Here is a 26,173-nt window from a genome sequence, read left to right on the forward strand (position 1 = left end):
TATGGGGAGGGATTGTAACCCCCTCCTCTGACAGAGCCATTTTCGCAAAGAAGACATTTGGAAGTAGAGGGTCTGAAAAGTGATTCTCTTAGAAGTATCTATTTTCGTGTACTTCGGAGTCCTCATACCTAGTTTGGAGTCAGCTTGCTAGGCTTTGGTCCAGCTAGCCCCTGTTATCAACCTCTTGGCTAAAGACAGAGATGGCGTGCCCAACGCAGGGGAGATGGAAGCTGGGTGACAGGCTGCCAGCATTTCTGGCCACATTTGATATTTCATTTCACTCATTTTTTCCACCTTAGTAGTTTTAACGCTTGTATTATTTATTTCTAACTTCGATATCTCACACTCACCCAAGGGCAAAACCCAGCTTTTCCCCGTGTAGATTCAGAGGACTCTCCTGGGCCTGTGGCCCTCATCAAGGCCCTCCTCCCCGGCAGCCTTGGGAAGGGTGCCTGGCTCCACCCCACCCCATTTCTCCTCTTCTGTATGTCGCTGCCAAGTCTTTGCTGGAATAGTTTCACTTCAGCATTTTATTTTTCTTCAGATTGTTAGCAGAATATATCAGGAACTCATTTTTGAGTTTTCTGTTTTCGAGAGGTTTGAACTATGCTCGGAACATTTTTATTTCCAGGGCACCATTTCTTCCTCTTGTGGAAATAGTCTTTACTATTTAAAAATGCAAGTCAGTGGAGCATGATTCATTTGCATTGCAAGAAAGCAACTCTTCTCTAATTTTTTTAATTAAAAAAATAAACTTTTATTAAAACTTTTTTATTGAGATATTATCAACATATAACATTATGTTAGTTTCAGGTGTATAACATAATGATTTGATATTTGTATATATTATGAAATGATTACCACAATAAGTCTAGTTAACATCTATCACCACGCATAGTTAAAAAATTCTTTTTCTTATAATGAGAACTTTTAAGATTTACTCTTTTAGCAACTTTCAAATACACAATACATTATTAACTGTAGTCACCATTCTGTAGATTACATCCCCATCACTTATTTATTTTATAACTGGAAGTTTGTACCTTTTGACCCCTTCACCCATTTTGCCCACCCCCACCTCTTGCATCTGGCAACCACCAATCTGTCCTCTGTATCTGTGAGATTGTTTGTGTTCTTGCTTTTTAAGTTTCACATATAAGTGAGATCATATGGTATTTGCCTTTCTCTGTCTGACTTATTTCACTTAAACATAATGCCCTTAAGAACCTATCCATGTTGTCACAAATATCAAGATTTCCTTCTTTTTTTTTAATGGTGAATAATATTCCATTGTATATATGTATGTGTGTGTATAACATTTGTTATAATGGAATTGTTACATATACACACACAATGCAATATTATTACATATATATACAACATCTTCTTTACCCATTCATCCATCAATGAACACTTCTAGAAACTCTTATTTCCATATCTAGAAACTCTTATTTTAAATATTCCATCACTTTTAGGTCAATCTGCTGGTACAACAGCCACTCTTTCTCTGGTAAATAAGGCCCAGTATCTGCTGATAAACAGATCCAGTGTTTTGGAGCTTCAGCAGCAATTAAATGCCAGGTAAGATCCCTTTGCTATTCAATGTTTCCGCACAGAATAGCACACAGGTGTAAACATTTGCCCCTGCAAATGAGCCTGGCACCTACCTGGGGAGAAAAGATCCAAGAGTCATGGAGTCCACACTCTTCATTAAGAAACTGAGGCCCAGAGAAGTCACAAAGCCCTTTAGGCAAGTTCTCATTAATCTTTGAGTGTTCTCTTTTATCTTCCAATGTTGCCCGCAAGATGCCTGCAAGATGCTTTTTGAATAACTTGATGTCCGCAAGATGCTTTTTGAATAACTCCAACTCTCATTTTTTAATCATTACATTTCTTCACATTTGCTTTAATGGAATTGCTATCAACTTGACCCAATTTCATTGCCTACCCTCTCACTGTCCCCTGTCCCCTAGGAGCCTTGCCCTACTTCCACAGTCATTTTGAGTGAAAAGAAGAGTGGTTATGAAAGCTTTAAAATTATAATTGTAGGTATTGTTTGTTTGTACCATCAGACAGAATCCCTGCCTGCTCACTCCTACCCAGTGCTCTCTTAAGGGACCTTACAGTATTAGGAAGTCAGATCTAGAAGGGGGATTGTTTGGTCCAATCTCCCTCATTCTTCTTTAGAGGAAATTAGAGTCCCAAGGTAATCAGACAACTAAGGCAAGAAAAAAAAATTAACTGTTATGTGAGAGCTGGACTGCTCATTTGTAGTCCATAGGCCAGGGAAGGGTGTGCACATGCCTGTCAGCACTGCGAGCTAGGCAGTCTGTGACTGTCATGTGCTACATGGTCCTGTGCAAACATGTACAAATAAAAATGACAAAGGTGGGCTGTTTGTAGTAATTTCTATTTATAGTCATTGGTGAAAACATACAACAGCATTCCCTTGCCATGTCCCAGCCTGCCCTCTTTGGGAGTAGAATTATGACACAGGGCTCGGTCCCTGGGTGGTCACTGAGCTTTCTCGGCACCACATGACCCTTCTATTTTGACACCCAGAGCCTTGGAGAGAGCAGGTCTGCAGTTTTCTGGGATTCTTAGTGTGGAAAGATAGAAATTTGGGATAGGCTTGCTGCAACCCTGGTTCCTACCAGGAGGGGAGCACATTTTCTACCGGTTGGTTTAGTGCAGAGCTGACAGGCAGAAGGTAGGTGGGACAGGTGGTCAAAGGTAAGAGGAATGGCCCCATGACTAGTACTTGGCAATGGTCCCTGGGGGTCCTGTTTGGTGCTCTGTGTTCTATGTTTGAATCTTATGGCGCTATCATGTATATGTCGACCACAGTAAGTTTTGGACATAAAACTTTCCCTTTTACAAAGCACAGAGGGAGGATTTATAATCTGGAGAGTAAATCCACAATCAGAATATGTTAGGACTGGAAAGTGCTAACCCTCTCATTTCACATGAAGAAAGTGTAGTCCTCGGAGATCATGGGCGCTGCACACAGTGACAAAGCTACTCAGTCAACCTGCTCCTGGATTTTCATACTCCATGTACTGTCAGGAAGGGGCCAACGACCCCTTATCCTCCCCCAGAGCCTTTCAGTTCTGTCTCCAGGGCAAATTCCAGTGATGCTCCAGGATTTCCCCTGCAACTTAAAGTAATTTTAAAAAATTTTATTGAAGTATGAGATGCAAAAATCATAAGCCCATAGCTCAATGAATTTTGACCAATGTATATACCCATGTAACCACCACCCAGATCAAGGAGAGAATATTTCTAGTACTCCAGAAATCTCCCTCTACCCTCATCCCTTGGTCAACCCCACTGAAGGTCACCACTATTCTGACTTTTTTCACCATGGTTTCACCTGTTCTTGAACTCAATATAATGGGATCATACAGTATACTCTTTTGTTGATGTTTTCAGATGCTTTTTCAGGGCTTTTTTCTTTGGGGGAGAGGGTGCATAGAGGTGCAGAGCCATTTTATGAGACCTCATAGCAGTAGACAAAAGCGTTAAACAAGAATCACAAAAACAGTATATGCTAGTTAAAATTCCAAACAGGATGGAAGTTAGGAAATAAATATCACCCCCCCCCCCCACACACATATACTTGATATCATTTTATGATGTTTTAATATTCAAAAAGGGTGCACTCTTGGTACTTTTTAGGTCCTTGGTAATTAAGCTCGTTGACACTCTTTACATGCCTTGTCCTGACTCACCTTGTAGCACTGGTGTTTTCACAGAAGTTCATTCACTTGACCTCTGTTTACGTGGCTTCTAAAATCCTTCATCTTTTATATTAAGATCTACTCACCCTTTGCACTGCCTCTTTTGGGCCTCTCCACAACATGGAGCCGTATCCCAGGGGAAACCACTGAGGGCTGTCCAATAGTTGGGTGCTTCTTGGCGTTGCACTCACAGTAAAAGCTTGCTCTGACCAGCCGGGCTTCAGGCCACAGTGTAGTTGATGAAGTCACACACTGAGTGGCAGAAACATTGAATTATTACAATAGTGCAATCCCCCCAGCCCCTTTCCTTTTTTGGTGTGTCTTAAACAGTGATGAGAATGGAAAAGAGAAATTATTCCCAATGAAAGATCTCATCTCGCGTTTCCGTGCCAATATCATTACCAATGGAACCAGTGCTTTTGAAGAAGAGAAATGGGATGAGATTTCAATTGGTCCTTTGCATTTCCAGGTGAGTTCTGTTATCTTTGCCCAAGGGTTGCCGGTGGAGACTGACCTCACACTAGACCAAAATGGTGACAGATGGGAATCTTGCCTCGTCTTTGACTCTTACCCACAAAACCTTAGCAGAAGGGTATATGACATCTGCATTCTGGGGGACCCCTTGGAAATACCCATACCTTATACCCAACAAAGGCGGCAGCAGTCAGTTTCAAGTGAGGAAGAGAGCAAGAATGTGCCCTGTTTCAGGTGATCAAGGGCTCAGTGCTGCCTCCACCTCATCACTAGCCTCTCTGAAATCTCCAGCCTCTCCGAGCTCATCACCTCTTCTCCTCTGCTTGTTATATCAACCTTCTCTCCATTCCCTAAGAAGCCAAACTTCCTGCCTCAGTCTCTTTGCCCTTTGTGCTCCCTTTTGTCTGCCATATTATTTCTGCAGCTACCTCAGGGTCTCAGCTCAGATGTTACCACCTTGGAAAGGATATTCCTGACCCACCGCATGGTCAAGCTCTGCAGAGCGCCTGCTCATCCTTTCAGAGTGTACAAGGATGGGGACCAAGTCTGTTTTGTTCCCCACTGTACCTCTAGGGCTTAGAATAGTTGTGGCCTAGAGTTAGTGCTCAATAATTGTCGAGTGAATGAATGGACAGGAAAGATAAAGAATAGCTAGGGACAGAGAGTTGGGTCATTTGCATAGAACATGCCTAGTTCTTCAGTTAGGCATGAAATTACTTCAACAATACCAGTGTTATTAGCTAGTCACATAAAGTGACTTTCTTGGGGGATCCTCATGTATCATAACAATAGTTTCCACATTTGAGCATGGTAGAGCGCCAGGCTTGGGTGTGGCTTCTTAGAAATAGTACCTGGACTCCTTATCAAATCCAGCTAAGGAGCTGGTTGGGGAAATGATGCCAAGAGAGGTCACGGGTCTGCCGAGCCTCTCAAGGCAAGTACCAGGCAGAGCTCCCTTACAACCTGCCAGCTGCTTATGAGGTCTAGAATCTTGATTTTGGTACCACAGCGAGTTATATTTCTACTGGTTTGATTGCCCACCTGACAGAATGCAAGCGTTAGAAAGAGGTCAAGACACATCTTGATGTAGCTGAGTATTTATAATTTCAGTGCTCACTTTGCATTTGCTCATGAGTGAGCAAAGAAGAAAATGGTTATGAGAAATTCAAGTGCTTTTTACACCTTTTCCATGTGCAATAAAAGAAACACCTTGTCATTGCCGAGTGGCATTCTTTTTTTTTTTTTATGTTAACATTTATGGGGGATTGTCTCTCTATAAAAGTAATTCATGCTCCTGGCAGACTATCTAGAATAGAATTATGACCCCTGTTAAGAAGCTGTGTGCTGTGTTTTATGTAGTGTGTGTATATATGTGCATATACATGTACCACATATATAGAAGAATACACACGTAATTTTGTTTTCTGCTTATTTCAATTATAAAAATAAAAATCTTCCATTTATCTAATGCTTTTTATAGATTAATTTAAAAACCTGCATGACATATATTATATCAAGGTAGCATTCTTCTCTACTATTTGATGTTTCAAGTACTATCAGATTTTCCCTATTAAAATAATGTGAGAATTATCCTTGTTCACAAATCTGTGTTTGCACTTCTGATTCTTTTCTTGGGTTAAAGCTCTAGTAGTGAAATTGCTGGGTCAAAGGACATGGACACCCTAAGGTTCTTTTGTTCTTTTCTTTTTGTGTGTGGTTGAAAAAACTTTGAAACATTTGTTTTATTTTATTATTTCATTTTAAAATTAATTTTTATTATGGTGAAATTGGTTAACAAAATCCAGTAAGTTTCAGCTGTACACTTTAACAGTAACACATATATATATTTACACTGTGTGTTCACCTCCCATAGTTAGATTTCTTTCTGTCACCACATATTTGATCTCCTTTACCCTGTCTATCTCCCTCCTCCCCCTTACCCCTGCCCTCTTGTAACTACTAGTCTATAGTCCATGTCCATGAGTCTCTGTTTGTTTGTTCTGTTTGTTTCTTTTAGGTTTATATCCTGCATATAAGTGATATCATGTGGTTTTCAACTTTTTCTGTCTGGCTTATTTTGCTGAGCATGATTGTTTCAAGGTCCATCCATGTTGTCACAAACGGCAGTATTTCATCTCATCTTATGACTGAGTAATATTCCATTGTATATATGCACCACAGCTTCTTTAGCCAATCATCTATTGTAGGACACTTTGGTTGCTTCCATGTCCTGGACACCGTGAATAATGCTGCTATGAACATTGGTGTGCAAATATCTTTTTGGTTATGAGCTTTCAAGTCCTTGGGGTATTTAGCCAGTAGAGGGATTGCTGGTAGATCAATTCTCAGTTTTTTGAGGAACCTCCGTACTGTTTTCTGTAGTGGCTGTACCAATTTGCAGTCTCACCAGCAGTATATGAGGGTTCCTTTTCCCCCACAACTTCTTCAACACTTGTTATTACTTGTTTTGTTGATAATAGCCATTTTTACAGGTGTGATGTGGTATCTCATTGTGGTTTTGATTTGCATTTTTCTAATAGCTAGTGATGTTGAACATCTTTTCATATGTTTGTTGGCCACATGTATGCCTTCTTGAGAGAAGTGTCTGTTCAGATACTAAGGTTCATTCTGATGACTTTCTTACAGAAGCTAAGTGCCAAGTCTATGGCTGTTTATATTCTCCCAGTTTGTCCTCCACCCAGTTAGTCCTTTTCCTGGGAGGAGCTCCAACTTTCCACATAACTCTCTGAGATTTGTGACCACTCTTTTCATTCTCTGCAAAGCCCCAAGCAGCAGTCTTTCAGCCGATAAACAAATGTAGATGATTCCCAGTGGCATTGGCATCGTGAAGAGGTGCCACTTTCTGGCTCCTTATAGTTAGAGTACTGAGCATTTCTGTGTAAGTCTGAAATTGGCTGGAATATGGCCCTTTACACCCAATCTTCCTAGACCCTGGTTCCTCCCTGCAAAGTGGTCACTTTTATGGCAACGCTTTCTTTTACCTTCTCCCTTCCCAGGTTTTGGGGCCTTGTCACAGATGCCAGATGATTTGCATTGACCAGAAAACTGGGCAGCGAAACCAAAATGTTTTCCAAAAGCTTTCTGAGAGTCGAGAGAGAAAGGTAAGTACCACTGCAAGATATGACACTCCATTTTAAGATCTTGGTGTTTCGTATACCCCAGAACTACATCCCTAATAGTGCTGAGTAAGTTTTAGAAGTTGGGGAGGATTGAAGGGCTGATGAGCTACCATTAAGGTTCTGACTCATCTGTGGCTCCATCTTATCTTTCCTTTCCAAACATATCTTCACTTTTATGGGGGCTCTTATTATGGATATTTTTGATGCTCTCAAATTTTGTTGAAGAGGTATGGAATATAAATGAGAAAAAAGTAAATAAGTAATTTTATTGTTTCAATATTTTCATCGCAAAGATCTCATGAAGAGTAAAATGCCTTATGGTGAATAGAGTAACTACAAAGAAAGATTCGGTAAATTTCACCATACTTAGCTTGTAACTCATCTTTTTCAGGGTTAAAATGACTAAATGTTGTGGTTTCCAGATTATGAAAGCTAAGCTTCCAACAGATTGATTCTTTAGGAAGCCGTATTTCCAGGCGTTCACTTTCTGTTAGAACTTTTTGTTTGCAAATAATTCCAGGAAGCCAAATAAGCAGTTAGTTTGGCTGTTGGAAACAAATCTTAAAAATTAACTGAAATAGTATAAATGTTTAATCTTGCTGTGATAACAAATCGACAAGTTAATTCATGGTAAAATATTCTACACTGTTTCTTGTGTTTCTCCAAAACCAGGGTTTTGTTTCACAGTGTTCGATTGACACGATCTTTCTACAGATACTGGATAGCTAGTCTGTAGAGGTGTGACACTTGAGCATTATACTCAGATGAGGCAAGCTGTGTCAACTGGGCACTGGGGATTCTGAACCTGTCTCTTGTAGGTTGCTGGGAGAGGGGATGGGTGGGCACAAATACTGTGTTGCATTGAAGTAGTATTTCTCAGCATCACTATAATTCTCAGGTGCACAGATCTTTTACTTTTTAAGTTTTGGAATAATTTTAGATTTACAGAAAAATTACAAAGGTAATACAGAGAGTTCTTGTGTACTTTTCATCCATATGTGCACAAATCTTAAAGAATTCATCTGGCCCCAGTCCTAGCCTGGAGCCTGGAACATGGGGGTGGCCGACTGATGTTACCATAGGCATGAACCAATCTGGGAGCACATCACATACTTTAAAGGGTTCTTATTGGCTGGTATTGATGGCAAACCTTGAGCAGACTTACTCAACTGTTAATTTTGGACCATCTATCTTTATTCTGGAGAATTTGGAGAACTTACCTGACATCACACGTTCTCAAGGAAAATGCAGAATTTTGCCATTATTTTCACAAAATGACTTTTATATCGGAGAACAGAGTGAAAATCAGCCTGGCAATGATTAGAGGCCCAGAGCTGGAAGAAAGCCATCCTGTATAAAGCTCAGAGTAGACAGGAGGGAGAAAAAAGAATGTGTCCAGCAATGGAGAGGTGTGGGGTGACTGTCCAGAAAGGACACCTTAGAATGAGAACCTTTCATGTCTGAAATGAGGAGTCTTCTTGTTTCCTACCACATTCTGCTAAGTGATAGGACATATCAAGTCCTAGTACATATCTTTAAAGACCTGGCTTAATTTTAGCCAAATATTGTTATTTACAAAATGATTTCAACTGCTAAAATAATCTAGCTTGTTGTTGCTGTTGCTGTTTTGTTCACAGGTGAACTTTGGAGTGTACCTGATGCATACATCTTTGGATTTATCATCACATTTTCTATCTGTAGGATCTCAGGTGCTCCCTGTGTTGAAAGCATAGAACGCCACGATTTACCTGCTTCCAGGAAATATCAGGATGTTATCTTCTGAGATTTTTTTCAGCATAAATTAAAATTACTCTTTTACAAGTATCTCTACTCTTATTGAGATGGGTATGTGGTTCAGTAGAACTGGGTCTTTTGAACAAAGAGAGTTCTTTTTTTCTCGGAGACGAAGAATGTTCTCACCCTTTCCTTCCTCCTCTAACTCCTCATTCTCCCCCTGTGCACTGGCCTCGCTCAGGAGGGCAGTTCCTAGGCCCTTGTGCTTTTCAAGAGGCAAATTCAGCATGAACACTGTACTCATGCCTGGCAAGGCTTCCACATGTATGGGAAGTATGATAGTTTTAATTAGATGAGCTTTTTAATGAGGCTCGCTGGGAGTATTTGACCTCCTCTGTTTTTCCATTTTCCCATGACTTTGTGTCAGCACCAAGCTGATCGAGAAGGGAAGGTTTGATGGTGAGATACCCAGTTGGAAGAAGGCACAAAAGGCAGACATGCGAGTGAAACTGTAGGCACCAACTTTATTGTGTGGAGCGCACTTCTGTTGGGAAGTGCAGTTCTATGGGGGGGGGGGAGGAGGAGTACAGTATTGCGTGCACTTCTCCTGCTCCCCTTCTTGTGCTCCCCTTCTGCTCCCCAGGGGACTGCATGGCTCCTCACATAGCAGAGTACAATAGTGGCATTCAGCCACACATACATGATACAATAAGCTACACTAATGAAGCATTCTAAATTCAGGATCCTATTTCTAGCCATGAGCCTGGATCACAGACAGACCTGGGACCCTCTGGGCCTGGAACCCACACTTTGTCTTTCAAGCCCTTTGCACCGAGGAAGGCAGTCTGGTCTTGAGGGAGTGAGGATGTGCCAGTATTCCCTCATGTACACAAAGGAGGTGGATTTACGTTCAGGAGCCTGGAGTGTGACTTGTGGCCATGTTCCCTAGGAGAGGTTTGACCAGGATGTTTATGTGTAGAGCAAAGGCACCGGCCAGCAAGCCCCTTTCTCTTGTCCCGTCTTCATGCCTGCCTTCCACCTCTTTCCGCCTTCCCGTTGATGCACTGAGGACTGCTCAAGATCTTGAAGTCACACTCATTGAAGGTGGTGTCATTTGAGCGGTTGTGCTCTCCTCCACAAGCCCATCAGTTAGTGTTGGTTCATCCACCCAAGGGCCTCCAAATCCGAGTCAGGAGGAACCTTGGAGGCTGAGGGGCCCTGTCTGTGCCACCTCTGACAAGAGCTCTTGCAGTGTCCAGTTCGATATGTCCAAGGACAGAAAGCTTATCTCTAATGAAGTTCCCCATCCCATTGAGTTGCTCAAAAGTCCCTCCCTGCATTGAGTTTGTATCTGTCTCCCCGTGTTGCCAGCTGTGGGTCTTGCTCTGTTGTACGGAGTAACGTAGAATGAGCTCATACGCTCCCGAATCCATTCTTCTCAAGCCTGGGGTCCATACACCAAGTTGTTAGCCAAGCATTCAGCACCTTTAACCCGGATTGTTCATTCGTCCAGTCACTTCTCTTTCCTAATGCCTGCCCACCACTGCCCACCGCATCTTCTTAAAGCCAGCATCACTGCTCGGTTGTTTGCACATCATGCTCAGGCTTCAGTGTCTGATATAATCAGAGCCCTGGAGATTTGGAGTCGATTTGTTTCATCACCTTATTTGGAGGACTTTGTGTTGTTCCCAGCACTCTGCGAGATTTGAAAGATGAAGAGTGCCTCTATTCTCAAAGGTAGTTGCGATGGAATCTTGTGTTTGCACTGTCATTTGATATGCAGAATCGAGTGTAAGAAGTGACCTCTGACTCAGTGGTTCCTGAGGTCAGTGAAAGAGGAGGCAAGTGAGGTTAGGTGGGGGTGTTATTATTTCGAACTGTTTATTAAAAATTTGGTCCCTTCCAAGACCCAGGACTACTTTTCATGTATATGGGCCTGTCCTCATCAGCTAACCAACTGGAGAACAATGCACTTAGATGATGGCCCTTATTCAGACAGGTTTATACAGGAGGAAACTGTTCCCAGAAGGCATGCTGCAGCGTTTTCCAAGAATTCTCCTCCCATTAAACCTGATGGGAACCAAGCAAGAAAATATGTTCTACAACAATTTAATCATCTGTGTCAGCAACATATTTTCAAAAGACAACTCATTTTGTTCTTGTCCACGCCCATGTCACTGTTCGCAGTCAGTACTTTTGGGACTGATTTCAGAATTTTACTGCAAATCCTTTTCTTTATGGCACAATTATTTAGTTAATTACTTATAAGCACTGATTTAACATTGTTCTGTCTCCACCAGATTGTAAGGTCCATGAAGATAGGACCTGTACCTGTTTGGCTCATCAATGTATCCCCAATGTTAGCAGATATTAGGTGCTCAGTAAAATTTGTTGACTGACTATATTAAAGCTGGCTCTGTTTTTAAAATTCATTGATTGACTGATTGATTTCAAATGTAAATTGTTTACAAGGTCAAATTTCAACATTTCTCATGAGATTTCAGCTAAAAATGTATTTCGTATATTCTGTTAGGTAGTGTCATATTCAGACTTTTTGAGTATTTATGATCCTATGTCTCTTCCTTGGTCTCTACCTCCTGAATTTTAGCCCAAGTGCTTCTAAAGGAGTGTGAAAATCAAGGGCAATGTCATGTTTTTGGAATTTAATTCTAACACCAAATCTCAGAGGGTCACTGAAAGTCAAATCGTGTGTGTGTGTGTGTGTGTGTGTGTGTGTGTGTGTGTGTGTGTGTGTATTTACAAGTCCTGAGTATAAGCAACATCAACATGTCTTTCTGGGTGTTCCCTTCACAGTCTTTGCAGCCTGGGGCAGGAGGGTGGGGGTGGGTAGTTCTCTTCTGCACACCTTAGAGTAAGTGCTAAGCCTCCTCTGAGGAGGGTGGTAGTGTTGACTTCTTCCCACTGAGACTCAACCTCATCTTCTCCTCAGACTTGTGGGATGGGGAAGGACAGGAGGTGATTCCTTCCGCCTGTTTAAAGATGTTTAGTCATTTGCTTTCCATTCAATGTGTGCCAAACAGTTTCTAGGGGTACAGAAATGAAAAAAAAAAAAACCAGCATCTGTATTTAAAGATCTCACCATAGGGATGACACTGAGAGGGGAAAGACACTAATAAGAAGTCAGGTGTGATACAGAATGTTTCAAAGACATGCTGCCTTCTGATGCATGCATTCGTGGTTTGGGGAGAGTTCAGGGCACAAGTGGAAGCAGAAGGAAAGCTGGCAGGCACTTTCTAGCCTGCTTCTTCCCAAGTCCTTTGTCTTGTGCTGACAGAATTAACTTCTACGTGTCTCACCTTCCAAATTGCCAAATTAAAATCATGGCTGCCATCATCCTATGTGAGCAAGTTATTGAACATCTCTAAGTCTCATCTGAAAAGTGAGGAAAACCACAGTACTTACCTTATAAAATTGTTTGAAAGTTAAAAGAGGTATTTTGTGTTTAGCACAGTGCGGCAAAATGATAGTTTGATTAAGCCATGTCTACCACCTGGTGGCAGCATTAGGTAAATGCAGATTTTGTTATTTCAAGAGGCTGAAAGAGAGCTAGCTCACAGTAGGTCAGTAAATCCTAAAGGACGGCAAACATTGGGACACTTCTCTCTGCCTGGCTCCCTTACTGAACCAGCTGTGAGATACTTTTCATGATTGATATTAGAGCCCTTTAAAAGTTAATTTCTGAATTGTTTCTTGGTCTGAATAATTTTCAGCTTACACTGCATCAACTATTCTTTTGGGGTCCCTTGGTTTTCTTAGCATTTTTTTTTAAGTATGCTTCTTTGAACCAGTTGTCTTGCCAGGTAAATCAATCTCTCCACCCCGCCCCCCCCCCCCGCCTCGTTTTAATATATAATACCCGGTCTTAGCAGCATATCCATATTTTGTGGCCATGAAGTTTATGCAGTATTAAAATCATCTTTAAGGAAAAGAATACAAAATAAAAATTGCATACAAAAATGAATATTTACTTGCATGAGAAAAGAAAGGGCTTTGGAAGAGTTCTGTTCAAGTGAGAGGCCTTGAGCTTAAGCTTTGTTACTTTTGCAACAAATCCACCTTTGCCTGGTTTTCTTGTGGCTCTCCTTTCCTATTTTCTATTCCAGCTTTTTACAGTTATCAGAATAAACCACATTTTGTTTACTTTCACTAGAATAGGCCACACGAAGACCTGTCCCAGTCTTTTCTCTTCCACCTGTGGCTGGAAACTAAGTTTTGTCATCACTCTACCTATACTTCCCTGAAAACAGCCACTCCATATCCTCTTATTGGGTCTAGGGTGCAGCAGGGCCCACCCTTAGGATGATCATCCAGGGAAGACATTCTAGCCTTGGAAATATGTTCAGGGTCATTTGGGCAGGGGATTCTGTGGTCCCAGGTGTCTGGAAAACAATCTAGAGAGAGCAGTTTGGGTCCCAGGTGGGTATGAATTCTTGGTCCTACAGACTCCTTGCCCTTTAGGGAGGGGTGGGCAGAATGAAGCTGTCTAAAGGCAGGGCCGCTCTTGCTCTGGCTAAGGGCAACATTGGTAAGAACTTTTCTGAATAAAGTGAATTACCTCAGAGAAAGGACCTACAGATACTCAAGGAGGAAGCCATTTGCCCACTGGCTTGATCTACAGTGAAGCCCACCAGGCAATGTGCCAATCAGTTTTTAATGTAAATGAACAGCCAAGGTTCACAAAAATTGGAAGATAATTTCTATTAATAAAAGAAAAAAAATCTGAAAGAGAAGAAAAAACTCCTCAAAGAATACAGAAACAGTTCAATGAAATGAAAACTTTAATAATATCAGGGGTTTCCTGGAGATGAGAATAAGATATTTCTTAAACATTAGAGAACAGTAAAAAGTTCTTGAAAATTAAAAACCTGAATGCCAAAATTAAAAGTTCAGTAAGAGAAGGAGCATATATATAGTTGAAGAAATCTCTCAGAAGGTATAACAACATAGCTGAAGAGATTAACAGAGTGGAACGGTTAAGAAAATTAGAGGATTTGTTTAGTGGTCCAACATCTAAATAATAGGAGTTCTAGAAAGAGCAAGCTGAGAAAACTGTGGAGAGCAATATCGAAGACATGATACAAGAAATTCCCACAGGTCAAAGAACAGGATCTGGGTCAAAAATACCAATGGAATGTCAACATAATGAATGGAGGAGAACTCACAACCAGGGCACCTCGTCATGAAATTTTAGTAAATTGCAAATAACTAGAAGATTCCAAATTTTCCAGGGGGAGGGAAAAGAAAAGTCTACATATACAAAGTAAATAATTACCATACCGTAGATCTTAATGGTGGCAATGAAGCAATGCCTCAAAATTAAGAGTAAAAATCATTTTCAATCTAAAATTATATATCATGTGTGTTAGATTGTTGCAAAGATGACTGCAATAGTTACTCATATCTGGGCACTCATGCCTCTCCCATCAGGAAGTAGAATTTATTTCCCTGCTCCTTGATTCTAGGATTGCCCTGACTTACTTTGACTAAAACAAAAGTGGCAAAAGTGACACAGAATAAACTTTGAGCCTGAGGCCCAAGAGACCCTGCAGCTTTTGCTTTTGAACTCTTCGAATGCTACTTGAAAACTGCCAATGGGAAGAGGCCAGGTCTACCTTATTGGATGAGAAGCCACGTGGAGGAGAGATGAGCCATCCCAACTGAAGCCCCCCAGACCAACCAGCATACATTACTAGTCATGGACAGAGGCTATTTTAGTTCAACCAGCCCCAATCAAGCTTGCAGATGACTGTAACTATATGAGGGACCCCAGCTGAGACCAGCCCAAATTGCTGACTTACAGAATTGAAAGCAAATAAATAGTTGTTGTTTGAAGCTCCTGCATTTTGGGATGGTTTCTTATGCAAAGAAGACTAAATAAAACAGGAATTCGTACCAAGAAGTGGAGTGCTGCCATAAGAAACAGCTAAAATGTGTGGTATTGGTTTTGGAACTGGGCAGGGAACAGAGGCTGGAAAGGTGGGGAGGAAACCGTTATTTGAATCGGCATGCAGATGAAGCCTTTCAAGGGTAGCTCCTTGGATACCACTCCTCTGATCCAGAGACTTAAATAGGCAAGTTTTATGCCCCTTCGACCCTAATATATAATGGTGAAACTAATGTCAATGGACACTCTCATTCAAAAATAGAGAGATTGGGATGCATTTAAAGTCACCGATCTACAGCAATTCGGAACTTTAGCCAGGTACACGTTGCCAATTCCTACTGTTCCCGCAGAGTAGGGCCCATTTCTGCTCCCTGTGATGGTTTTCAAATTTAATGTTCTTCATGCCTTTTAGCTCCATCCTCTGATAGAGTCTTCCTTTTCCAAAAACACCCCCAATGGCTCCATATTTATATCTGAGTAGCTTTCTAAGCCAGCTTCTTACCTATTTCAAGTTGGAGTTCCAGAGCTCTCTTTTTGTTTTGAAATATCTCAGTTCTTTTAATCTAAGGTCGCTGTGATTCCATCAATATAAAGATCTTAAACACTTTGTGGATTTTCTATGAATCCAGTTGAGGTTTAATTTTCTTACCACGTTTCCTGGGCTGGACTTAGCTTATTCACATGGTAGTCTCTGGTCACCATTCTAAGAATGTGAGAGCAGATGCTGTAAGGCTTCTTGAGGCTTAGTTTCAGAAGTCACACAATGCCACTTTCATCATATTCTATTTGTCAAAGCCAGTCACAAAGCCACCCCCTTTCAAGGAGTAGGGAAATAGACTTCACTTTTTGATGGCGGAAGTGGCTAAGTCATATTACAAAATGGTGGGAATAAAAGGGGTGGGAAGAACTACCGTGACCATTTCACCAACAAAACTACCACACCGAAACAAGTGCAATGATAGAATATAAAGATACTTTCAGACATAAGAGTTCTCAAAAACTTATCTTTTCTCAAGAAGCTACTGAGATAAGTATTTACAAAAACTGAGAATGTAAACAAAAAAAGATTAAGTCAAGTGATCTAGGAACCAGGGACTCCCGCACAAGAGAGAAGCTGAGGAAATGTCCAGGAGTAAAGGGCTGAGAGAGCCATATTCCGAATGGCAGCAGGAGGATGGAAAACTCTCAGAGGAATGTCCACGAGGAGGATGTCTTAGGGGGAAGTACAGCACTGACAACTTATTCAACAATATTGAAAAAGGCATTTTCAGAGCTGTTGCAGGATATGAGATCTAACCAGCTGTTTGAGAAAAAAAAGAAGCAACTGAAAAAAGTTGAGGCAACTTTATGAAAAACGAAAAAGTTGTATAAGAAAGGCCATGGAATCATATGCAATACTTGGCACAAAAGTGAACAATGTTAACATAATATAATCATTTAAAAAATTGCTGAATAAGAATTTAACTAAAATTGTGATCAAATTATATTGGAAAGATGGGGAATGGGAAGTGGTCTGTAATAAAGTTAAAATTCTCATATAGCTTCATAGAAAGTCATTGTACTGTCTAAAACTCATAGGTGAAAGTATAGCGGTGCACTTAAATTATTTAGCGAGGAATGCCTCTGGGAAGTGGGGTGGGGGTTGTAAAAGGGGGGGCTGATGTTTTTGGTTATAACTTTTTATTACTCTTGACCTTTTAAACTAAGAGAGAGTATTCATTGCTAAAAAAGACTGATTTCAAAAAATAGATTGAGAAAAAATAAATTAGCCGTTAGAGGAAAAAAATGATTGCTAAGAGTAGCTTCAAGGGAGTTGATAAGCCAAAAATCCTTAAAAGAATTAAGAATAACCTATATGATTAAAATTTTTAAAGGTTTCATTTTTAGTTGCCACTCACTATTTGAAGTTTTAATACTACAAATGAGTAGGGCAAATCTCAGTCTTGGAAGTCTTACAGTTTAGTAGGGTAGGCATATAGGTAAGCATATATTTACAGTGCAACATGAAAAGGGTCATGTAGAAAATAATTTGAGACCACAGGAGAAAGGGAGATAACCCTTATTTGAGATGGAGTTTTAGATGGCTTTCTAGAAGAGCTGACCTTAGAAATGAGTGTTGTAGGATAAATGAGTTTAGCTGGCCAACTAGATAGGGAAGAGGATTCCAGGTTGAGAAGCTCACCATGAAAAACCTCAGCATGTTTGAGAAAGGGTAATACGTTCAGGGTGGCTTGAAACAGGATGTGAAGTGGGGAATGACCAGAGATGAACCTGGAGTGGTAGATTGAAACAGATTTTAGAAGGTCTTATGAGTCATGTGAAAGGGGTTGGCATATCAGGATTTTACCCTACGGTGTGACACATCAAATGCATATCTTAGAACAATCACTGGCTCTGGGGAAGCCAGTAAAAGATTAAATGCAGGATGCAAGACTAGGGAAGGGAGACTCATTAGAAGAGTAGCATAGAAAATGAGGGCTAAGCAGGAGGAAAGAGTTGAGAAATATTTCAGAGGCTGATTCAGTGATAGACCTTAGTGACCAAATGCAAGATATAGGATTTATAGATGACTCTGATGTTTACACATTCATCAGACATTTATTGTGTGCCTTTGCTGTGCTTGGCACTCTACCAGACATTGGGCAGTGGGGTATAGGGTTGAATACAGCAGGGTTCCTGCCCTAGAGGATCTTTCAGTTTAGAGGAAACACAGAGAATTAACAGTAACTGTAGCTTTGATGCTCTATTCTCAAGAGAATAGAGCCCACAAGGACTTGAGAAGGAGCTGTCAAAGAGGGAGAAGGTGAACCCAGAGTGAGTAGAACTACTGAAGCCGAGAGGAAGAGAGTTTAGGAAAGGAGTGGTCCATGGTGACAGATACTGTCAAAAAAAAAAAAAAAAACAGGTAGCAAGCCTGAGGTGTTCCGCAGGTGAGGCGATTAGGATGGCATTGATGATCTCAAAACAGCATGGAGGGTTGCCCATCAGGTGTTATGGGGTGTGGAGCAAAGAGGTGATGAAGATGCTGAGAAATGAATACGGCTCTATTTAGAGTTGTGCTCAGGAAGTGAAGCTGGTCAGGAAGTGAAGAAGAGGCAAGCCAGTGAGAGGCAGTCTTCATAAAGATGTAGCTTTTAAGATGGGAAACATCTGAGTATTTATCCTCATTAAGGAATCAGCTATATAACTTGTACAGCTGGTGAACAATGAAAATTTGGGGCCTCTGTTAAATTATTAAGAATTTTAAGACAGCAGCAATGGAGCATGAAACCAGTGTGGGGCTCTTCTAAGTGCAGGGCCCTGTGTAACTGCATAGGTTGCATGCCTGGAAGCCAGTCCTGATCCTCAAGGGAAGAGCCCAGGGAGGAAGAAAAAGGGAGCTGCATCAGCGACGGAGCCTGGTCCCAGAGCAATTGGGAAGGGAGGACTCAGTGTCCAGATGGAAGCAGAGCAAGAGGAAAAACAGGGCTTTGGTCATCTCTTGAGATAGGGAAGGTGGAGGCTGGAGATGGAAGATGTAGAGAAAGAGGTGCTGGAAGGGAAAAACATGCTGGAGAGATGGTTCTTTTCATTAAATAACCTGTAGGTAGAGGAAAGTGGCAGAAGTTTGCACAGTGTGTGTGGTATGGGGGGCCCCCTGAGCAGTGCTGAGGAGCCTTGGGGGGGCATGGGACATTGAGAGTGGCCCCACCGCCTGTGGACACTTGGTAGGTAGGGCAGGAGCAAGCTAGAAGCCTGCTGGACAGATGAGGCGGAGGGAATGGAGGAGGCTCCTGAGATTATGGGCTGCAATTCATGTTGTTGGGACGGCGATGAGAAATGGGGTGTTTAGAAAGAATAGAGGGCTCGCTCAGTGAGGGGGGAGTTGTCCATGGGAGTGGGAGGGTAGGAGGCCCCACCGAAGGAGTAGACTTTGCAGATTTAGTATTCTGGCCATGTGCTGATGGGGAAATCGAGATTGGGCCTGCCTAGAGGACTTACTCAAAGAGTTAAACAGAGAAAGTAAGGAGAGAGAGAAGTTCTGCTGAAATGTGCAGAAGCATTATGGATAATTATTTTAAGTTTGGGCTTAAGCGTTGCATGTGTGGCAAGAGTCCATGGAGGGGGAAGGTTCAAAGGGTGGGTGAAGGGGCTAAATATGGGATAGAGTTTCTTTCCGCTTGAAACCAGAAGAAAAGGAGAGAGACACGTTGTAGAGCTGCCTTTGTGAAGACTTGGGTGTTAAGAGTGACTGGGTATTATCTGTGTGACCTATAGGAGGGACGATGAACCGCGAACTTTGCCATAGTCAGGAATGGGGAGAACTGTGAATTCTTATTGGAAACGAAGGAGGTCGCCCGTGAGCAGCGAGAAGGGCAGTGGGAGGCAGAGAAAAGTCTCGCTGCTCCCGCATGGCGGAGGCGGGAAGACTGCAAATCTGTCCTCCAAGTTACAGCGTGTCCCTAGCTCTCCGCCGCCCCTCTGCGATTCAGTGACGGCGCGCGAAGCTGCCGCAGCGGCCCCACACGGTTCAGTTAGGGCTTTCGGAAGCCTAACTGGTCCAGAGGCCGCGGTGATGCAGAGGGTCAAGTAGCATCCGCCAGGCGGCCCAAGGTGTAAGGCCTGGCTGGCGCTGGGCTCTCGAAGCAGCGCCTGGGCTTATCTCATAAGAGTTGCCTGGGTTCCCCGACGCACCCTCTTCCTTCTTAGCTTCCTTTTCCCCAAGGGAAACCTTGCCTGGGCTCCAGGTGCTGCCAATACTCCGCTTGCTGCCGGAGGCTGGCTCCTTCACCTCCCGGTGCCCAGCTGGGGTTTTCCGAATCCCGGCAGTAGGAGCCCGCCACCTCTGCCTTCGTCTGGAAAGGGTGAAGCCCTCTCCCAGATGGGAAGACGCCAAAGGGCAGCCACGTACCCCGCAACCCCCACCCCGGTTTCCGGAGCTCGGAGCTGTGTAGCGCGGCCGAGGCTCCCCGAGCCGCGGGGCGCACATGCAGCTGGCCGCCCAAGTGGCGTCCGCGAGCCAGAGTCAGCCAGCAGGACCTGGGTCCCCGACCCGCCGCCACCGCCAGCAGACCTGGCGTAGGGTTGTGGATGCCGCCCGAGCCATTCTCCCCTTCCCATTCCCGGCGGTGGGTCAGGTGGGTCGCAGTAGTCTGGCCGGGAGCAAGGGGGACGGAGAAGGGGAGGAGCCGGAGCAGGAGAGGACCGAGGGGGCCCGCCAGCCCCGGCCCCGCCTCCGCCCCGCCCCCCGGCGGCCGTAGCCCGGGCTGCAACCCGGCGCGCCGGAGCCTGTGAGCCCGCGAGCCAGAGAGCGGCGGCCGCGGCCTCCCCTGCGCGCAGTGACCCCGGCGCCCCAGCCCGCCGCCCTGCCATTCCCGGGGCCCGCGCCCCCAGGGGCAGGGATGCATCATGGCCACGCTGGCTTGCAGGGTGCAGTTCTTGGACGACACAGACCCTTTCAACAGCACCAACTTCCCCGAGCCCAGCCGGCCGCCGCTGTTCACGTTCCGCGAGGACCTCGCGCTCGGCACCCAGCTGGCCGGGGTCCACAGGCTGCTGCGGGCTCCACACAAGGTACGGCCCGGCGAGGCGGGCTAGGGCCCTTGGATGCAGCCCCTGTCGTGGGGCGAGCTCGGGTGGGGGCGCAGCGGGCCGGCGGGGCGGAGGCGGCCCCCTGCGACAAGCTCCCAAGGGCAGACCTCCCTCCTCCCCGTTAGGCAGAGGAACTCCAGGCACCCGGCGGCTGGCGCGGGATTTCTCAGGCGGGCAAGGAGGACAACCCCACGCTCCGTCCCAGAGCTGGGGGCGGGCGGGACTGAGCAGGTGCCGCGCCGGCCGGAGGATGGAGAAGGTTCCCGAGCACCGCGCCGTTAGCTCCGCGGGGTGGGCGGGGTGGGGCCCGGACACCGGCAGTCGGCCCTGGCAGCCCCGCGGATGCGAAGCAGGCGCGGAAAGAACCGGGTCCTGGGGGACTCAGAGTCCTGAGCGACGCCCTGGACAAAACCTCTCAGGCTTCTGGGGCAGCTGCTGGGGGGCCCGCGACACTCGCGACAAAGCACGCTTCCTCGGGGAACCTCCTCCTCCTCCCCCAGGGGGCACTGCCTAGGACGCTGACCGCGCGCTGTGATAGCACTCAGAGCAGCCCCTTTTTCTTAGGAGAAGCAGGTGGCCTTGGGAACCTCGGAGGAGCAGTCTCTGTGGGAGGAGGGGCGGGGGCTCAGAAGGGCGGTGCGCGCACAAAGCGTGAGCCTTGAAGCCCGAAATGAGTGTCCCTTGGGAAGAATGGCTTCTCAGTCCACCCGATAGAGTTTTCTTTTTAACCCTTTGCAGGAGGACAGTCATCTTGCAAAGTGTGTTGCAAAGAGCTGGGCATTGAAAGCTCCCTAGTTACCCAGGAGAACCGTTCCTCCCTCTTAGATTGACTGAAGCTTGACTGAAGCTCTGGTACATTTTTTTCTTCGGGTCCATATCAAAGCGTGGAGGTGTTTATTCTTTGAGGGTCAGCATTGATAAATATCTGGAAGAGACAACCCTTGATGCCAAAAAGAACAAAATTGATTAACACAATTCTTTAAATGCGTGCATGACGTTCACGTGCCTTGGCGGTAGAGGCAGGGAGGCGTGGAAACCCGTGAACTCGGGCAGTGGTGTTTTTCTCCGTCTATTAGTAGTGCTTTCCCTTACTACTTAATTAGTAACCTGTTTTCAGGAATGAGGAATGGGGCAGTTCTAACTCATTCTCTCCGTGCTGGTGCAGCATGGATACAGTCGCTATTCCTGGAAACCTCTCTGGCCACAAAGGCAGGTTGGATGGGGAGATAGAGGAACAGAATGATGTATTGTGGATTCAGCTTATCAGAAGCACTTTTGTGAGTTATTTGGTTCTTCTCAATCAGTGGATTCAGCTGAAAGTTTTTCGAAGAGCTTCTTCAGCATCATATTCCATTCATTATGCTCTCTGATTACAGTGATCTTTTGTTGAAACCGCAAGAGACATAATTGTGGCCCTATGACCTTGAAGTGGTTTCCTTGGATTTCAAACCCTATATAAGTGGTTGACCTTTCAAGCTGGAAGCTGAAATACATTATTTATGTTTTCATGGAATAGCCCCATAGTCTTGACCTAGTGTTCCTGGTCTAGTAGGAGGAAATCCCAGTGCTCTGGCATTATCCCCCCTCACCCCCTGCCACACACACAAACACTAGAAGCCACAGCACAGCAGTTGCACTGGCTCACAGAACTTTCCGAGGTGTCCCTATGAAATAAACAGAACCAGAAGATATCCCTCAGAGATCCTTGATCTCTCAGACCCCTCGTTTTGGGGGCCAGCCAGGTTTAGTCTCAGAGTCTTTTGCCTAAACACTCCTACAATGTATTCTGATGTTGGCAATTGTTTTTTATATCTAGAGCTGAGGGGCTAGTTCTGTTAGCCAGGATTTCGTGAATCAAGATTCAGGACATTTATGTGCCTAGGTGAACTTTCATCTTTTAAAATGATGATTAATTTCCAACAGGGACTCTTAAAATTGGATGATCCACCTGTAAGAGAAAAAGCTAGCACATTCTGAGCACTTTGCATGTAGGTGCATGCTCATCCAGGGATGCTGATGCATGATCTCATTAAGTATTGCACATGTCTGTAAAGTGGAGACTTTTACTATCCCTATTTTACAGATGAGGAAACTGAGGTGGAGAGTAATCAAGTAACCTAATTTTTCTGCTAGGAGTGGGATTCAAACGAGGCCTGTGGGACTTGAGACCCCAGCACTGTTTTGCTCCCTGGACTAACTGGGTGGCTGTGGGCAGACGCCACACCATCTGGGGCTTCTGTCCCATTAACTTGGAGAATTCACCAAATCACCCTCTTGTGCTGGGTACTTTTTGGCCTGTGGCAGGTGAATGTTACAAGGATGAGTAAGAACCTTGAGGCAGAATTCCTGGCCTGGTGAGTTCACATTCAGAGGTGGGAACAGTTGCCAAGCCTGCTGTGAATTAGCTAACAGTGGGCAAGCTGTCACCATTACCCCAGACCCCTTCTGTGGGTAAAGCTTCCCAGGGCCACAGGGTAAGCTTCTTTCAGCTCTCAGGTCCCATCAGCTCTCAGGTTCCAATGAGCCCAGCCTGGCAAGAGGAAGAGTTCTGGTGGTAGGGGCATTTTGGGTGTTGTAAAGAGGAGAAGCATGACTGTGGAAGATGCAGACAGTCTTGGTGTTCTTAGTCATCCTGCTCATTCAAGACCCTTAGGAATAAACTTTTGCTTGAAGTAGATAGCACACACAGAAAAGTGTGCAGGGCATAAGTGAGCAGCTGGATGAATTTTCAGTAAGTGAACACACCTCCGTAACCAGCCCCTGGAAGGCCTCGGCAGAGGGTCCTAATTTGTAAAGCTCATTAGTGATTTTCCTGTGTTGGGAGCCATTGAACTGGATAACCTCTCAGATCTTTCTAGACAAAACTTGAGTCTATGCATCTTTTCTTAACTCTATGATATATTAATTTAGCTCATGTCTAGTGACTCCATTAGAAGTTAGTTGTTTGTTTAACTAAACCATTGGATGGACAAAAAATATTGCACTTATTATACTGTATCTTTTCTTTTTCAAGCTGCTAGATTGGACCCCCTCCCCAGCTTTTTATAGTCGTTTCAAGGAAGAGGATTAATTATTTTGATAACAAAAGGTCAGAACAGGTACCGTATTTTCACTGGGGAGATGTTCATTTTGTTGGTTATATGTTTTGGCTGGCCATATAGGTGTGGCCTGTTTTTTCAAATGCAGTATAAACAGGTGTTTATTTATGATATAGTGTTTTTTAAATAATTGTGATTATAGGACTTCTAATGTAGAAAAACTATGTAGCAGTATTAATAGAATCATAGGCCTTTAAAAGCTTAAATGTGTTTGGATTGATTGACACTAAAGGCTCAAAGGTTTCATGTTCCTTTTTGATAGATGAAACTGGAATTAGAGTATTTTTATAAAGAAAATGATAAGTAGCTTACATGTCGAATTGGCAGTAATGACAGTAATTTAATTCAAGAAATGTTTTGGTGCCTGCTGTGGACTACGTGGAGCAGTAGTAACTGCTTGTCCGGAGTTAAGCACTGTGGTTGCCACCACCATCTCACCAAGCCCACAACCTCCCCCATGATTCAGGTGCTGGTACTGTTGTGTCTCACAGCAGAGGAGACCCAGAGCAGAAGGGAGTGATCGTGTGAGTGGGAAGTTCCAGAGCTGGCATTTGACTCCAGGCTTGAATTCTTAATGACTCCACTTTTGTGTCTCGAATGTCCTTTTTCCAGGCAGCCTGTCCACATCCCAGAGTTCCATCCTCTGACTGGGTTAGCCTTGACTGTACCGTGTTCACTACTTTTTCATTACCTTGTCTTTGTGGTTACTGTGCCGTCTCAGCTATTCCACCTGTAAAATAGCTGAGTGCAGGGAGGATTAGAACTTTGGTCCTCCAGTGTGGGCTGGGCATCACCTGGTTCTTATAAGAAATGTACTCAAGCCTCCCTCCTCTCTTGCTGGATCAGAATGTGTGTTTTACTAAGATGCCCTGGTGATTCCTGTGCACACTACGTCTAAGCAGTTGGATTAGAGGTCATTTAGGTCAGGGTCTCATATATGGGCGTTGCCACCATCTCCCCTGTTTGTAGATAACTTCCTTGAGGGTGAAGTCTTGGCTGTCCAGTTCTTTTGTGTCTCCTGAAAGCTGAGTAGTGCTAAGATGGAGTGTGCACTAAGTTGATTGATGGTGTTAGTTTTAGAACACAAATCCACTGGTATTATTGCTCTAATGAATTTCCACCTTAATCCTCTTAAGGGACACATCTGTTTGCTACATTACATTAAGATTTTTAAAAGATGAGATCATTAGTAAAGTTGGCAAATGTGTTGTGTCACATAGCATCTTAGGACAAAACTGTTTAAGAATGTTGTATGAACTGCTAAGAGTGTCTCTCTGCAAGCTGAGTTGAATCTGACTCTGTCATAATTAGCTCAGTTGGTTGGAGCTGTGCTATTGAGATCAGGATCATGGGATTGAACCCTTTATGGGTCAGTTGGCTTTGCTTCATGCACGGCCACAGACTGCATTGGTAACCCAGCCAGATGTCTAGCAGGTGCTGTCATGGCTCCCTGAAAGGATTTAGGTTGGAATGGACTGGTAGAAATCTTTGGGGGTTAAGGGCTAACATAGAATGATTTTGTGCTGGCCACTGCACTGCAGGCCTCCACACATAACTTTGTTTATCCTCACAACAATGCTAGCAGACAGACAGTGTTATCCCCAGTTAACAGATGGGAAACTGAGGCACAGGGACAATAAGCAGGTTGTTTGAGGCCACATAGCTTTAAGTGAAGGAGCTGGGATTTAAGATCAAGGCTTCCCCCCCTCCACCCCCACTCCAAAGCCTGTAGCCAACTGTGTCCCATTATTAGAAAACCAACAGAGCACATGCTCTCTGTGCAGGAGGGTGTGGAGGGGGGAGGGGGCTGACTGCATTGCCTTTACAGGAGGTTGCCTGTCACAAGGCTGTGACTTAAATGGTTGTGCTCTGGTAAGTCTTTCCAGTGTTGAAATTCTGTGAGTCTGTGCCTTTTGTCCTTAGAGTCCAACCTGTGTCCTTCTGGAAAACAACAGGACTGCCTTTGCCTTCACTCTCCCCCTCCGGACTCTGAAATGTTACTTCTTAATGGTGGCAGATTTAAAACTAATTAACATGCTGAGGCCATCGAGGGAGCACCCCTCCCCCATCCTCTTCTCTTCCCCTTGGCTTATTTCTCTTTAAAGATGAATCTTGGAACACCTGGAACTTTTCTGCCCTCAGAGGGAAGATGGTTACCGCTCCAGGCAGCCTCCACACCTCATCTCCAGATGAAGCCTCTTGTCTGTGGCTGGCTCAGGAATGTCCCTGGTTTAAGCCTGGCTTTCTAATCGGCAGAGCCAGTTCCACTTCTGTAGGGCATTTTCAGAGTCTAGGTTTTGTCAGCATCCGCTCCTTTATAGAGGCAACCAGACTGCTTTTTGTTTTGTTTTATTTTTTCAGCTGTTTTATTGGGGAGTGTTTCTGTGTCTTGTTCTGAACTAAGAAAGAATGGGGGAAATGAATTTACAATGAATGGTAAACCTCACCATAGGGATATAATCAGCAGCATCCAGATTGTGGAAAATTATAGTTTCTCCAACAAATAAATTG

The 26,173-nt window shown here is 44.1% G+C and overlaps 2 protein-coding genes across 14 annotated transcripts in view; both read left to right on the forward strand.

Moving 5' to 3' along the window:
- Window positions 1-11,516, forward strand: part of MOCOS (molybdenum cofactor sulfurase) — a 43,446-nt gene extending 31,930 nt beyond the window's left edge. For both annotated transcript variants that reach the window (XM_016127306.2, XM_036229967.1), the window contains exons 12-15: window positions 1,476-1,581; window positions 4,071-4,209; window positions 7,232-7,336; window positions 8,992-11,516. In XM_016127306.2, the coding sequence (XP_015982792.2) occupies window positions 1,476-1,581; window positions 4,071-4,209; window positions 7,232-7,336; window positions 8,992-9,087 (446 nt within the window). In that variant the 3' untranslated portion in view covers window positions 9,088-11,516. The remainder of the gene's footprint in view (window positions 1-1,475; window positions 1,582-4,070; window positions 4,210-7,231; window positions 7,337-8,991) is intronic.
- An 8,741-nt stretch (window positions 11,517-20,257) lies between these two features.
- The window catches only part of FHOD3 (formin homology 2 domain containing 3), a 413,611-nt gene continuing 407,695 nt past the window's right edge, over window positions 20,258-26,173 (forward strand). For 9 of the 12 annotated variants that reach the window (XM_036229056.1, XM_036229058.1, XM_036229060.1 and 6 more), the window contains exon 1: window positions 20,258-20,546. In XM_036229056.1, coding sequence (XP_036084949.1) covers window positions 20,382-20,546 — 165 coding nt within the window. In that variant the 5' untranslated portion in view covers window positions 20,258-20,381. The remainder of the gene's footprint in view (window positions 20,547-26,173) is intronic. The other 3 variants (XM_036229065.1, XM_036229066.1, XM_036229067.1) reach the window with 2 other exon arrangements.

This window comes from Rousettus aegyptiacus, unplaced genomic scaffold (genome assembly GCF_014176215.1).
Source record: "Rousettus aegyptiacus isolate mRouAeg1 unplaced genomic scaffold, mRouAeg1.p scaffold_m13_p_12, whole genome shotgun sequence".
In the NCBI taxonomy this organism is placed as follows: Eukaryota; Metazoa; Chordata; class Mammalia; order Chiroptera; family Pteropodidae; genus Rousettus; species Rousettus aegyptiacus.